General features: G+C 42.1%; 1 protein-coding gene across 1 annotated transcript; it reads left to right on the top strand.

The window, feature by feature from the left end:
- The first annotated feature begins 2,040 nt into the window (after positions 1-2,040).
- On the top strand, positions 2,041-15,806 carry LOC147336379 (uncharacterized). Its single transcript, XM_086286183.1, has 8 exons — positions 2,041-2,224; positions 3,299-6,134; positions 8,329-10,705; positions 11,591-11,854; positions 15,022-15,092; positions 15,190-15,368; positions 15,465-15,558; positions 15,753-15,806. The coding sequence occupies exons 3-8, from the start codon at positions 8,449-8,451 to the stop codon at positions 15,804-15,806; spliced, it is 2,919 nt and encodes a 972-aa protein (XP_086142309.1). The 5' UTR covers positions 2,041-2,224; positions 3,299-6,134; positions 8,329-8,448.
- Positions 15,807-16,135: the final 329 nt, after the last annotated feature.

The raw sequence follows: 16,135 nt of genomic DNA, 5'->3' as shown, positions 1-16,135 counted from the left end.
ACTGAAAATCACTTCTCTCATATTTCCTCTTTATTATTTTCATCACTGTTTAAGAAACGTAACAAAGTCTTATAAAGCATCTAAACCAGCATCATGAAGTGATGTTTAAAGATGGCAGCAAGCTCACAGCATCTCTCAACTCAAGAGCAACATTCAAAGTGCACAGGCTGAAGGAAAGTATTGATTTTATCACATGCAATTACAATACGCCTTTTCATCTGTATCTGGATGTACAATGGGTATCGTTGTTTGTCCCAGCAGTTTACAATACAGAATGTGCACGTCTGTGGGGCTTTTATAAAGATTTCTATTTGCATTGATACGATTGCTTGGATCACAAATTGTTCTAACTTGATTAAAGTCACCAATGATAAAGGTATTCTTGCGCTTACAGTTACCATTATTATCTCTGTTTGCTATCAGATCATCACATCCCCCTTGTGGGATCATGTTGATGATATGCTGGTTTTCTGAACACGTCCGTTAGTCATGCAGAGCACAGTGCCAGAGAGCGCCACCAGCAGGAACATGGAAGTCTTCATTGTATTTCTATATGGAAAAAGTAAACAGAGTGAATATATAAATCAGTATTATTTCATTTCATTTATTAACTTGTTTATTTTTGTTTCCTAAATGTTAATCGTGCTTAACTATTAAAGTAAAAATACAGATAGATAGGAAACTCTCTGAAAAGTCAAACTGTTTTCAGTGAGTTTATATATTTGCCAGAGGAAAGGTCAGAATCTGCATATCTGACCACTTTGAATCAATTTATATCTAAACAGAAATCAGTAAAAGTTCAAATCAGTTTCATCAATATCCTCACTTATGAGGATATTGATATCCGTATAACTGGAGTTATTATAGATTTTCATACATGACATTTGTGAAAAAGGCGAGGGTGTCAGGGTCCCTGTGTCTACCCGGTCGCCTCAGTGTGGCTACATGTGTTTTTTTGTTTTGATTTTGTCCCCGCTCTCTCCCTCCCTCCTTCTCTCACTGCCTGGGCGGAGCTCATCTGCGGGCTCCTGCCCTTGGCCCACGCACCTGGTGACACCTGTGGCTCATCACCCAACAGTGTTCCAGTCCCCTTATAAGATGGCAGCCCTGTATTTCTCGTCGCTGGACCGTTGCCGACTCTCGTCAGTGTTAACCCCAGCTCAGTTCGTTCTCGTGTTTCCCTAGCGATCTTCTTACAGTAACCTTTTGCATCTCTGTGAATAGATTTCCCTGGACCTGCCCCTGTGTTACCTGAGCGATCAAGTGTGTGAGGATTGGAGCGAGCTTTTGTGTTTCTTGTGGAGTGTGAAGAGGAGCGTGGAGCGTGGATGGAGTGAGGACTTTGGAGCGTGTGTGGACTGCAAGTGTCTTTCCCCCCTCCTGTTCGTGTGTGGATTCCCGGAACCCGTCTTTTCCCCACTGTGTAAATAGATCACCTGGTGCTTCTGTAAATAAAAAACCTTTATTGTTCCCTACTCAGAGCCTACGCGTGAGTCCGTTCAGTCCCGTTGTGACAGAGGGTAAGGACGTAAATCGACTGGTAAAGAGGGACTGGTGAAGAGTCTGCAGCCGCAGCACCGATCCATCTGTCCATCTCCTGTTCCCTTCTCTGATCACTCGTGAACAAGACTGCGAGTTTTGTAACTTAATAAAAGCAGTAATTTGTTTGCCAGAGTGCCCCTTCCACGTCACACCCTGATCTTTCCTTCTTGTCTTATATGAAAATTCACTTTGTGTAGCTTTTTGGGAAATTGTTAAACTTCAGGAAGATTCTGAACATGCCCCATCGTTTAGCCAGCTCTTTGGAGCTGAGCAGGTTCAGGCCTGTTGTTGTAAGTTTTATAAAACGATCTCATTTAAACGGATAATCCAGCTGAAGCTTCAGACAGCCGTCAGACAGTGAAACACTGCCATCTGCTGGACGCGAATAACAAAGACGCTGCTTTGACGGGTGAGGGAGTTTCAACAAGTCTGCAACGACTCAAGCATCAAACTACAGAACTATTCTAGCGGACATGGTGCTCTAATGACTGCTTCATTAACGCAGCTCAGAAAGGATCAAACATATCAATAAATCATAAAACACAAAACGTCTCTTATTGCCCAGGGCTCAGGAAGTGAGTGTGTTCCTTATAGCCCAACACGTTCTCACTCCCAACTCGTCAAACGTGTGACGCATGGTCAGGCTCCCTCTGCTTCACTTATGGACCATATGGACCACCAGGTAAGACCATTTAAACGGACAGCATTTATAGAATGACTATTAAAAGTCTGCGAGTGTCAGTAATGTTAATGTGGTTATGTTAGTAATACACCGAGTGCTAATATAACAGCTTTAAGATGCATTTGTAGATGTTATTACGTGTTTTACCGTCTTTATGGTGCTAGCTTAAAGTTACGGTGTAAACGTTAGCTTATATTGGAGGAAAGCTGTTACTGTTTAAACGATGTTAGCACAGAAATATTAGCTTCTGTCATGACTGATGAAGTTACTAGTTAATAAAGTTTCCAGTAAAGTGTTTAATCGCAGCCACAGACTGACAGCAAATATCTCGATTAGCTTCAGTGCATCTGTAATAAATATGTGCAAGTTTCAGTGCTTCGTTTAAACTGTATGATACTTATACTGACCCAGGGTCAGTGTAAAATACAATCCTAGCTGTGTGAACAAAGCCTGGCTGCTTTAATCCTGCATGACAAACCTCAGGATGCAGGTTATTATTACTCTTTCCTGCTGGCACACCTGTCACACCTGAGAGTCAGCTAGAAACTCACAGTGACGTGGACATCATGCAAAGACTGCCAGACTCTGTAATACTGCAAATGATCAGTGACTCAGGTTATCACTAAACTTTAAACGGCACCTCTGTGTCTCTGTGTGCTGAACATCTAGGATTGAGTCAGGCTGCATTGACTGTGGGACTTTAATGTGTTAAAAGCAGGTTGAAGACGGCTCAGAAACATTTGAAGATTAAAATTTAGCATTATGGCTGCTGGTGGTTTGTAAAGCCTCTACTCAGCTGTATTTTTGTTACTAATTTATGTTTGTTGTTGTTTAACACAGATTTCAGAAGAGAAAATATGCTTAATAGTTTAACTAGATTTCATTTGTCAGTGTGGGACTGCTGAGTCACCTGAAGAACTCATTTCATTCATTCTCCACATGATGTTCATTTACAGAAATGTTTCACAGGAACTGATTTCTCCCAAAGGGTGAACTAGTGTGTTTCCATAGATTACCTCTGTATGAATGTACTTCTTAAATGAAGGCAAGTGTTTGTCCTTTTTTGTTCCTCAGGTACAGTACGTGATATCAAGGGCAGGCGGTCATCACTGGGGGAAGACAAGAAGCAGACGTACTTCCAAGAGGGAGCTGCAGTGAGGTCAGAGGTCAGAATCTGAAACAGCTCAGGTTTATATTTTAGAGGTTATAAAAAATCAAAATGTATTATTTAAAGAAACCTTTAAATAATAGTCATAATTATGATTATTATAAGAAATATCAAACATTTAAGTGGATTTTCTGTTACACATATCGTGTTAGCCCTGCAATAAACTGGCAGCCTGTCTTTGTCCTGTATCAGCTGGGATAGGCTTCATCCTCCTGCAACCCTGAATTGGATACATTGTATTCCAATTATGTAATCTGATCATTTACAAACTCAAGGTATCTAATCAAAATGTAAGTGATGCCGCCCTTGACAGACAGGGAGATTTTATTCCTCAAAGACCATCATCCAGTCGAAGTACTAGTTGCCACGTGGTCAGTGTTCTCACAACCATTGATTTTATCTCACAACTTGTTTTCACCAAAGAATTTCAGTAAGTAAATATTCTTCAATCTCTTTTTCCCCCCAGTGTCTGCAGATCAGCATCAGTGTCCACGTGAAGAACCTAGTTATGTTGCCAGTGTCAACCCAACAAAAGGTACTTTACCTTCTTGTATATATTGTGATTCCTTTACTTTTATATTTGTTGTTATAGTTGAGTTAGGCAGGGCTTTTGTGCAGTCCTAAGAAACATACTGCCTAGAGTGTTTTTCACTTTGTGGAAGAGTTTCTTTATTTTTTTTCTGTTAGTGTGTGGAACTGAGGTGCTTCGTCAGGAGCTCCTTCAGTTGTTGGAGGATGGAGAAGAGGACGCAGCCATGACTTGTGAGACGTTGTCTGAGTCAGCTGCTACTCACTGGGCGATCAGAAACATGGTGTCCTTGCTAAAGTGGAAAGAGGCCAGGCCTTGTCTTATAGACAATATGTTAGCTACTCTGGATCCACAGTCACACCGTGTGTGTCAGTGTGGCAAACAAGTAGTTGTGAGGTGTCTGGACTGCCTGCCTCTTCCATTCCTTTGTGCTGACTGTGATATTGCAGTTCACACACGCTTTGTCCTGCACAGCAGAGAGGCAGTAACAGGAGGGTTTTTGCAGCCTTCATCAGAGTTTCACAATCCAATATGTACGGTTTTTAAGTCTTATGCATTTATTGCTATGTACTATGAGTGTGTGCTGTTATTGTATATTTATTGTGTATCATTTAATTTCCAATTCTTTTTATATATATTGTGTGTTTTTAATGTTAGTTCGGCTGTTGCCTGTGCAAAGACCAGACTGTGTGTGACTGCCCAGCAGGTAACGTTGAGGTTTCACCCGGTGCAATTGTGGCTCTTGTAACCATAAATGGTAAGTGTTAGGTATTTTAGTACCATGGGAGCATTTACTGGATATTGTTTTATAGTGACATTATGCAGGAAAACTCTGTCATTCAATAAGGCCCCTTTGTTTTAGTTATTTTTCTCTTTGACCCAAGAATTGATGTGTGAGAATCACAGGCTGGTACAAGGTTGAAATACCACAGAGATCACTCCCTCAGCTACATTAGTTTCTTAATCTTTTAGACGCCTGTTGAAGGCCAAATGGTTTGTTTCAGATTTCACTAATGTAAGAACTCTTCGTTTTGTGCCTTGAAAATATGTCGCTGAGATAATCACAATTGTAGCTGAACTAATAAACTACACAAAGGATGCTTCTTCACCCAAGGGCAGGAAGACGCTGCCTTATCTTGGTCTGTACTGGTTTAAACTGATAATCTGCTGTCTCATGAATTTTACCCTCTATATAAACTGTTGTACTTGTGAATAAAGTTGAGTCACTTTGGGAAGACAATCTAAAGCAGTCTCTGTTTTCTTGTTCTCCCAAGCTGCTCCCGAGCTGCTCGTACTAACACGCTGAATGGCATGCTTGAATATTACTTGAGAATATATTTGACTGTGTTACAGACTAAGGGACATTCTCTGCTGATAGGTGAAGGTACATTCTCTGCTGATAGACGTCCACGCCTCGGAGGAAGCCGATCCACGGAGTAGGCCCTGGAAACAGTTTCCTTCAATTTTGGTGTCAGAAGTGGGATCCTGACGAAGGTAGGCACTTGTCTTTTTATTTTATAAGACTGTGTTATGCCTTTCTCAGTGATCCACATAGAAACGGGATACGCTGACGAGGCCTTCTTCAGTGGCCCACATAGTAACAAGTGGGATACACTGAGGAGCCTTCTTTAGTGGCCCACATAGAAACACAGGAAGTTGCCTGTTGTTTTGTAAAATAAAAGCAGAAAGGACACAGGAAGTTGCCTGCTGTCATAAACTAAGAAGTTGCTCACCAGCAGAAAGGACACAGGAAGTTGCCTGGGGTCATAAAACGAGAAGTTGCTCGTTAAAAAGTGAGAAGTTGCTCACTAAAAACATAAAATTGCTAGCAAAAAAATCAAGTAACCTCAGGTGTGCCACAGCAAAAATAAAAACTAACTTAAATCCTTCAAAGCGTCTAAACCCCTCTGGAAATCACTGACCATGGGTCAGAATAATTCAAAGACCTTAGACGGGTCCGATAAAAAATCAAAATTAACTGTAAAACCGAAAAAAATAAAATATAAAATCACAAATAGCGGCTCAGTACGACTCCCACTTCCGGTTACGTTTAACCCACGCTCGCGAATCAATGAAGACTTCCATGATTACGTATCCAGGACATGCGGAAGTGCTTACGTGACTGATTTCGTCTCGAACTTAAGAACTATAACTTTAATGCATCCTAATGTATTTCCGGAGCCCTATCCCGAACGATTATCGCCAGAAAACAGGTCAGTAGAAATGTTAAATACTATTTGTGATAAGAAAAGTAGGCTGATTAAAAAGTCCTGTAAAAAATATATGATAGAATGTCGTGATGTGACCAATCGCATGCTACCACTATGGAAAAAAGGACCCGAGCCAGACGTAAATGCTTTAAATCAAGCCAGTGCAGGCTCTAGTAAATCCACTGCAGAAAAAACTAGCCTTATATGCCCATCCGTTCAACCTACGGCTCCGCCGCCTTATGATGAAAAAACAGAATTAATAGCTGCTGCGGCGGCTGCACGTCATCAGCGCGTATATCCTGATTTAACAGCAGAATCCCAAAGGAGTGAGGAAGGCACTGAAATGACATCTAAATCAGAAGAAGATGACTGGTTTAACCTAGATCAAAGACAGGAACGAGAATACACTGAACGAGAAAGAGAGTTACAGGAACATAAAAAGCAAACAAAACAGTTAATGACAGAGTGTGAGGAAATCATGAAAGATCCTTTAACTGAACGAACGGAAGCTGAACTGCAGGAAGCCGTTTCTGTCATAGATAATCATGTTCAGCGCCACACTAGAGTAGCGAATGGTTTGACTGTGCCAAAAGCAATAACTAACACCAGAAATTTAATAAGGAACTACTTAAAGCAGAAAAAAGAGGAAAAAACTCAAGAGGGCCCCCACAAAAACACCCGTTATAAAGAAAAGCAGGGATCACAATTTAATGACGTCAGCACCTCCCTCCCGTTCATGATAATAGGGGACATGTGTTGCATTCAACCCCCTAAAATTTCAGAGTTAGCAGCAACCATTAAAGAACTTCCCGATCCTCTACAAAATCCTACAGCCTTTGTTTCTGCATTACAGAGAAGTACCAGATACCACCACTTGGGTGGGCCTGACTATAGATATATATTATGTCAACGAATTCCAGGTGTGACTGAATCTCAGCTTATTGAAGAAGTAGAGGAACTAGACCCTAAAAATGACCAAGCAGCCAACACCACCTCGTTTTTGTGGATAAATGATGACAAAATCACAGCCTTTTTTCAAAATCTAAAGAGATTTCTGCTCACAATGTCTAGAGATAAAATTGATTTAAATGCAGTAACCATGTGTAAGCAAAAGCCAGATGAATCCATTCTAGTGTTTATGAAACGTTTCACACACTGCTGGACTAATGAGGCATGCATGCCTGAAGGAGGAAATGATCAGATTTTCATAACAACATTCTTAAACAATATTCATCCAGAATGTTCACAACTATTGAAGCTGACTGCCACTGATAATCTCTATGACATGAAAATAAAGAACTTTATCACACTTGTCAAAACAAAAGCTGGTGCAGATCTTTTCCCCAACAGCACGAAGGCTAAAAGTGTTAAGATGATGTTGAATTTTGATGTTGAAGGCTCAGAGGAAAGTGAAAAAATGATGTATGCAGGGGCCCCGTCCCCTCAACAAGCGCAGCAGGGAGATTTCAGAAGGAGAGATAGGAGTGGAGACGTATGTTTTTATTGTGGAATAATAGGACACTGGAGGAGGGAATGCAAATCAGCAGCAGGTAGATCTCAACCACAAAACACAGGACCAGCTCCTGCCACTAGGCGTAAGCAGAGCTCTTACAGACAAGGTAACTGGCAACGCAGACAGGAATCACATCAAAATAATGGCCCCTTTGCACTTAGGCAGCAACCTTATAATCCACATTTTAATCCCCACCCATATGATAACGAAAGACTGGACCGACAATAGGGAGGCCCAGGTGAAGATGAGGGACAGTGTGAAGCACTACACACGATGCTGCATTTGCAATTGTCCCGTAACACAGAAAGCTTGCCCATGTTAGATATAGAGATAGGTGAAAAGATTTATTCCTTTTTAGTTGACAGTGGAGCCACTAAAAGTTCACTGTCTGGAAAATTCTATAATGGGCCTGTTTCCTCTGTGTGCATCAACACCATGGGAATAAACGGAACTCTAGTGCAATGCCCCAAAACTCATTCTCTAAAAACACGCTGGGGCCCAAAACCAGATGAAATTACATATCATCCATTCATAATTATTCCAAACTCGCCTGTGAATCTATTAGGCAGAGATTTAATGGCAAAAATGAACTTGTGTATTTCATTTAACACAAAGGGTGAAATGTTTGCAGATACTGATAACAGCTATGTTTTCTCTGCCCTATGCACCGACACCATGGAGAAGGAACATCCTCTGTGTCAGCTGGACGCCTCAGCGGAGAATGAACTCAATATCCATCTGACTGGTATCCCACGTCACACTCTGTGTCAAAAACATGTGCAAACACCGTTACCAGGTAGCCCCATGCCTGGAAGCCACATATTTGTTTCTCTCACACTGTTCAACAACATGATAACTGCTCACACCAGTGAAGGCCAAACAGTGGTTTTGTCACATAACTCAGACATAGGCTATGACATCACTGCACCATGTCAACACATAGATCTAACCTACCCCATACACTGTACTATCTCTGCTGTCACATTGCCAGCTGAATATCAAAACATGACATTATGGTCAAGAGGTGAGAATGATGTAGGATTTATTGACTGTACACCTTATCATGCTCAGCTGAAAAACAACAAGCCGGTATATGTCAAGCAATATCCCATTTCCGCTGAAAAAGCCGCAGCCTTAGACATCATCATAGGAGATTTATTAACAGCTGGAGTAATAAAGCCCACAGTATCTCCATATAACACTCCTGTCAATCCTGTGCCAAAGCCTAACAAACCTGGCGTATGGCGTTTCACACAAGACTTAAGGCAAGTTAATGCAGTCATTAAGCCTCTGCCACCTATTGTCCCAGATGTTCCCAGCATACTGACATCTATTCCAGCAACAGCTACACATTTTACTGTGGTGGATTTGTGCTCCGCCTTTTTCTCAGTACCTGTGCATATAGACACACAGCCGATATTTGCTTTTACACATAGAGATAAGCAGTACACATGGACTCGCTTACCCCAAGGCATGGTAGACAGCCCTGCGGCTTTCTCAATGGTAGTACGTGCTACCCTGGACGGCTTCACTCCTCCAGAGGGCTGTACTCTGATCCAGTATGTAGATGATCTCCTCCTCTGTGCTGAAAGTGAAAAACTATGTCAAACTGCCACACACATGCTACTCCAGCACCTCCAACAGACTGGCCACAAAGCATCAGCAAAGAAAATGCAGTACTGTCAGACTTCTGTTCAATATTTGGGATTCACACTGTCTCACGGACAACGTTCTATGACTACAGACAGGGTCAAAGCTGTGACCTCTGTCCCTAAGCCCACTACACAGAAAGAAATGCTGTCTTTCCTAGGCATGGTGAACTATTGCAGACAGTGGATACCAGACTGTTCTTTTCATGACCACATTCTGCGTGAATGCTGCAAAAAAGACAAGCCTCCTCGAATACTGTGGTCCACAGAAATGACTGCCTCTTTCAATGCATTACAGGGAGCGCTGACCTCCGCCCCTTGTTTGGGTCTGCCTGACTACCACTTACCGTTCCACCTGTACGTCACAGAGAACGGCACAACCTGTGCAGGTGTATTGGCCCAAGAGCATGGCTGTGGCTACCGTCCAGTAGCCTTCTACTCAAAGGTGCTGCCAGCAGTAGTTCAGGGGATGCCGGCCTGCCTGAGAGCAGTAGCAGCTTGCTCTATCATGATAAGGGACTGCGAGAAGCTCACACTCTCACATGACACTATTCTACACACCAATCACCAGGTCACGACCATTCTAGCAAACATAACTACACAACACATGACCGCACAACGTCGCTCAGGTTATGAAGCTACACTAACTTCAACAGCAAATCTCACTATAAAAGCAAGCAGCACACCCAATTCGCCAGCACACTTACTCATTCGTATGCTGTGTTCCTCTGACCGACAGGATGGTTCAGACGACCCTGACGATCATGATTGTATGACACGTATACAGGAATCCACAGCACCACGCCCAGACTTAGAGCAGACACCAATCCCAGACTCAGTCATTGTTTATGTGGACGGGTCCTGTTCAAAACCAAATGACAACTTATTTCTTTGTGGCTATTCGGTGGTGACATTGCCTGACATCATACTAGAGGCTCACTCATTACCATTTCACTCAGCAGAAAAAGCAGAACTCATGGCTTTAATACGCGCCTGTGAGTTACATGTGGATAAGCGGGTAACAATTTACACTGATAGCCGTTATGCATTCGGTGTGGTGCATGACTTTGGCACATTGTGGAGACAAAGAGGATTTAGATCTGCTGATGGAAAATCGATCGCTAATTCTGACCTTGTTCAAAGACTTTTGCAGGCTATACAGCTGCCATCGGCAATTGCAGTTGTTAAAACGAAGGGGCACAGCACGGCTGACACAGACGAAGCAGTGGGAAATGCTCTTGCAGACGTAACCGCGAAAGCAGCTGCTGCCTCACAGCAACCACCCAGAAGGGAAGTATTATCTTTGCCTTTACAGCTGCCACTTGTCACGCTCCCAGACTATTTAGAAACAAATGTTGACCTAAAATTCATACAAGAGCAAGCCTCTGCCTTAGATTACACTTACTGGGAAAGTAATGATTGTACCTTAGATAACAGAGACGGCTTATACAAAAACCTTGAGGGTTTGATTGCCCTCCCATCTTCACTACTGCCAATCCTTGTCCGCCATTTTCACGGTGTGAGTCATGTCGGACAAAGAGGGGTAATAGGAGCAATAAAATCAAGATTTGTAATCAAGAAAACATCACACGCAGTAAAACGCATATTAGCAACCTGTCTAACATGTGCACGAACTAATGTAGGAAAACCAAAAGCAAAACATCAGCATTTACCACAACCAGATTTCCCATTTCATACATTACAAATTGATTTTACACACATGCCAGCACAAGGAAGCATCAAGTACTTACTGGTAATAGTGGACCAATTTAGTAAATGGGTAGAAGCTTATCCAACATCAAAAGAAACTGCAGAAGTAGTCTGTCAAAAGTTGTGCAATGAAATAATACCCAGATTCGGAATACCTCACCAAATTAACAGTGATAGAGGACCTTCATTCACATCAGAAGTAATTCAAAAGTGTGCTAAAACTCTAGCAATAGACTGGAAATATCATGTGCCATACCATCCTCAGAGTTCAGGAGTTGTAGAAAGAATGAATAGGACCATAAAAAATCGCCTGACTAAAGCAATGATAGAAACAGGAATGACCTGGATCAAACTACTTCCTCAAATCCTCTGCGAGATTAGAATGACTCCATCCGCAGCAACCAAATTATCTCCATTTGAAATAATCATGGGAAGACCGTTTCCAACACCATGGTCAGCCTCCAGAGGGGCACCGCTATTGGAAGGGGACATAGACACTGCATTGTCTGACTATGTTCATAACCTGGTAGAAACACTGAATAATAACTATCAGAAAGTTTGTCTCTCTCAGCCTCTCCCTTCCATAGATCCAACCCATCCGTGGAAACCAGGAGATGCGGTGTTGGTAAAGTCGCTAAAACCAAGGGCACTCGGGGAGGCCGCGTGTTCCAGCCCCCAGACTGTACTTGCAGTGACGAGAACCAGCATCCTAACAGACGGACAACCTCAGTGGATTCATGCCAGCAGGGTTAAGACCAGCCCCACCAAACCACCTAAGGCGTCGGATCAAGTAGATGACGTCTCAGGCGAGCCAGCGCCCGGATTCAATACACCTATAGATGACGACTCAGGCGAGCCAGCGCCCGGATCCAATCCACCTACACACACACAATCACTGATTAACACACAACGCCTGAAAGAGCCAAGACTCAGAAAGCCCTTTGATCCCCCGCCTGAACAACAACAAGGTACTCGAACATCCAGCAGGAACAGAAAGCCTAGAGTACCACACAATGTCTAACCTGATAAAGATAGACTCGTTTCATCCTGATAATGGAGAAAATGAAATGCCCATTGTCATCTCTCGAACCTGGGACCAGGCCAGGAGACGACTAAAGAACTGTCTTTTTTATATATTTAGGTTATTAATCATATCTACTGCATTAATCTTAGGATTTTTATTTACTATTTCGTATTGTAAAGTGCAACCCTGTTCACGTTTCTGCAAGCCACATTTTGCTGACAATACCTCATGCTCCACTTGGCAAGACACCCACCTAGTACACTCGTCACGTTCTCTAAAATCAGTAGAAAGCAACACAGACACCACCAATAAACCATCTTATGCACCCCCTAGAACAGGAACTAACGCCTGGTATGACAATGCCAGAACAGCCGCTCGTGACTTAGGAAACAGTAACTGTTATGTCTGTTCAAAGGGTAATCCAGAACAGGTCATAGTGGGATATCCAATTTCAGGTTTTCCCTTAACAAAGATGCTATTCAAAGATGATAAAAAGGGGCCCTTAACGGTAACCCTGATTGAAGCGCTGCGAGTAGAACTAAGTCCTTTAGATTGTTTATTCATATACACAGCACAAGTCTCTAGTAAGGATGTTAGCATGATTAATGATTCTACCCACCCCTGCAACCAAATGAAGCGCCCCGAAGACCGCACTGAACCTCTTTCGCCCCCAACACAGGTGCGCCATCACCCAAATATTTTGATGACATGCATACACCGACCAAAACTTGAAAACATAAATTATGACACACAAAACTATACGTTCTTTTCTGACTCTCCAGGAGCACGCTGTAACGAAACATGGCTAGCAGCGAGTGTTGACAGGACACAATATAAACATATGTTTTCTTATATATATGCATATATAAGTACGCATTCAGATAACTCAACAATCCTGCATTCGCCCAACACACTAAACGACTCGTACTGGGGAGGCATATTAAAAGGCTTTACGGCTTCGCGCCTGACCAGACCAATCCCACATGCTTATTGGATGTGCAATAATACTCTTAGATTAGCCTTACCTGTTAATTGGACCGGTACCTGCGGTCTAGTAACTTTAGCTCAAGAACTACTGATACAACAAACCTCGGATCTGCCTGTATCCAGCAGACGGACGGAACGCTCCGCTTATTCACATAACGTTTACATAGATGCTATAGGAGTTCCACGCGGGATACCAAATGAATTAAAGGCACAAGGAGAAATATCAGCAGGGTTTGTCTCAATACTACCGTGGATACAGGTAAACAAAAATGTAGGCTGGATCAATTATGTTTATTACAATCAGCAAAGACTTACTAATTTGACCAATACGGCCCTTAAAGCCCTAGGAGAACAGATGTCTGCTGCCTCCTTAATGACCATGCAAAATAGAATGGCCTTAGATATGCTGTTAGCTGAGAAAGGAGGTGTTTGTGCTATGTTTGAAGATTTTTGTTGTACTTTTATTCCCAATAATACCGCCCCTAACGGTTCATTTACACAAGCTATGAATAAACTTGAAGCATTGCAGATAGAACTAAGAGCCAATACAGGTCACGGTCAGTGGCTAGACAAGTGGATGCAGGACACGTTTGGAAAATGGAAGGAACTCATTGTAGCCTTTGTAACAGTTGTAGCATGTATTATTTTGTTTTTGATGATTATTGCCTGTTGTGTGATACCCTGTGTACGCTCAATGATAACCCGTATAGCTACCAGTACAGCTACTTCAATGTATTTGCAATTAGCACAAATTGATCCTGAGGATGTGCCAGATGTTACCAATGATGTTCCTGATGTGTATATTGAACATTAGGTTGTGAACTATTACATTTTATGATTTGCTTTTTATATTATGTTATTACATTTGTGATTTTTCCTTTCTATTTGAGTTATTATTTTAAAAAATAATAAAAGAGGGGAACTGTTAGGTATTTTAGTACCATGGGAGCATTTACTGGATATTGTTTTATAGTGACATTATGCAGGAAAACTCTGTCATTCAATAAGGCCCCTTTGTTTTAGTTATTTTTCTCTTTGACCCAAGAATTGATGTGTGAGAATCACAGGCTGGTACAAGGTTGAAATACCACAGAGATCACTCCCTCAGCTACATTAGTTTCTTAATCTTTTAGACGCCTGTTGAAGGCCAAATGGTTTGTTTCAGATTTCACTAATGTAAGAACTCTTCGTTTTGTGCCTTGAAAATATGTCGCTGAGATAATCACAATTGTAGCTGAACTAATAAACTACACAAAGGATGCTTCTTCACCCAAGGGCAGGAAGACGCTGCCTTATCTTGGTCTGTACTGGTTTAAACTGATAATCTGCTGTCTCATGAATTTTACCCTCTATATAAACTGTTGTACTTGTGAATAAAGTTGAGTCACTTTGGGAAGACAATCTAAAGCAGTCTCTGTTTTCTTGTTCTCCCAAGCTGCTCCCGAGCTGCTCGTACTAACACGCTGAATGGCATGCTTGAATATTACTTGAGAATATATTTGACTGTGTTACAGACTAAGGGACATTCTCTGCTGATAGGTGAAGGTACATTCTCTGCTGATAGACGTCCACGCCTCGGAGGAAGCCGATCCACGGAGTAGGCCCTGGAAACAGTTTCCTTCAGTAAGTTGCTCTTTTGTCACACAGTACATACACAATAGATGTGTTTGCAGGTTTTAGTGCAAATTGTACATTGCTACATTGTTTTGAATTACCCTCGGCCCGCAGTATATGTGGGCACCTGTCAAAGGTCATTTGGATTTACCAGACCGCTTTGAAAACAACATGGGAAAAAATGAATGTCTTTGTTGAGCCATGACTGGATTTCTCTTTATCCTTCCTAAAGGCCGTTATAACCTTGCACTGCCAGTGGTGAGCTGCACCAGCTGTGGCCTAATGTGGTCCCCCTCAGTTAAGGACTTCCAGGGTGGTGGATATTGGCCTGGCACCTTAAATTTCTGCACCCTGTTTTCAATGGATGTCTTTCAGTCTTTCTATGACATTAAGAAGCTGCAGCAGGGATGTCACTTAAGGCCTTTGTCAAAGTGCTGGATGAACGAACAGCCCATTTTGGAAGGGTGAGTTTCTAAATTTGTCAAGTTTAAGGAAATTGTGCAAATCAATGTTTATGATGACTGTCCGTGAATATTCTGTTGTTTGTCCTCTACTTAAAAGACTGGCCGAATATCAGCTGATGCCTTCAGCAAAAGTTTCTTGGAGTGGAGTGCTGTAAAGTGTGAGGTGGACAGGATGTGCAAGGAGCCATGCTTTAGCTGCCCTGCCTGCACTCCAGACATGCTCGCCGTCTCAGTTGATGGAAACTGCAAGCTTTATCGCTTTCAATCAAATGCAAGGTACGTTATGCATTGTGTACATAAATCAAATATGGATTTGTACAAAAATTGTATTTTGATGTTTCTTTTCAAACAACTGTCACCGTGTTCGTTCAGCACTTCAGAGCAGGGGAACTTTGAAGGTGTCTTCATTGAGAAAGATGAGGAAGTTGCTGAGTTTGTGAAATACATCCAGAGACACACAAATGATGTAAGATACACATATATATCAGTGCTGTCAGCGTTAATCTTGTTAAAATGACGTTAACGCCATAACCATATACTCATACGTGTGTGTGTGTGGATACATATTTGGATGGGTGGATATTTATTTTGTTTTTCTCTTGGTGTTGTCGTAATACTATTTACTTGACTTTATCTTAATGTGTACTTCATTTTGAGTAGCTCACACTTGGATGTGCGAGGTATACTGCAGCTTGTAGGCTTGGATACGTTTAAGACATTTTGTTATAAGGTTGAATGAATTCAGCAGTCATGTATTGTGACCTCCTTTCTATAGATCAAATGGGGAGGTGCATTTCAGGATGGGGCCGGTTCTACAGTTGGAGAAGAGGTGGAACAAGTAAACAGTTTCCTGTCTAGGGCGGCCATCACAACGAAGTACATGTCTAAAGCAGGTGTGTGTCTGTGTGTGAGATTCCACTCAGTCTCCTGCTCATTCATTCTTATTTGTATACTAACTGAAATGCAGGGCGAACAGACATGCTGAGCCTCCTGGCTTTGGGCTGGAACAAAAGGAAAGTGGAACAACTGGGCCGCACTTTGAG

This window comes from Aulonocara sp. 'chitande type north' Nkhata Bay, linkage group LG3 (assembly GCF_057382095.1).
Source record: "Aulonocara sp. 'chitande type north' Nkhata Bay isolate Kocher_YH1m ecotype deep benthic linkage group LG3, A_spYH_male_GT1.1, whole genome shotgun sequence".
Lineage (NCBI taxonomy): Eukaryota > Metazoa > Chordata > Actinopteri > Cichliformes > Cichlidae > Aulonocara > Aulonocara sp. 'chitande type north' Nkhata Bay.
The sequence above is the reverse complement of the archived record's forward strand: the minus strand, read 5'-3'. Positions and strand labels throughout refer to the sequence as shown.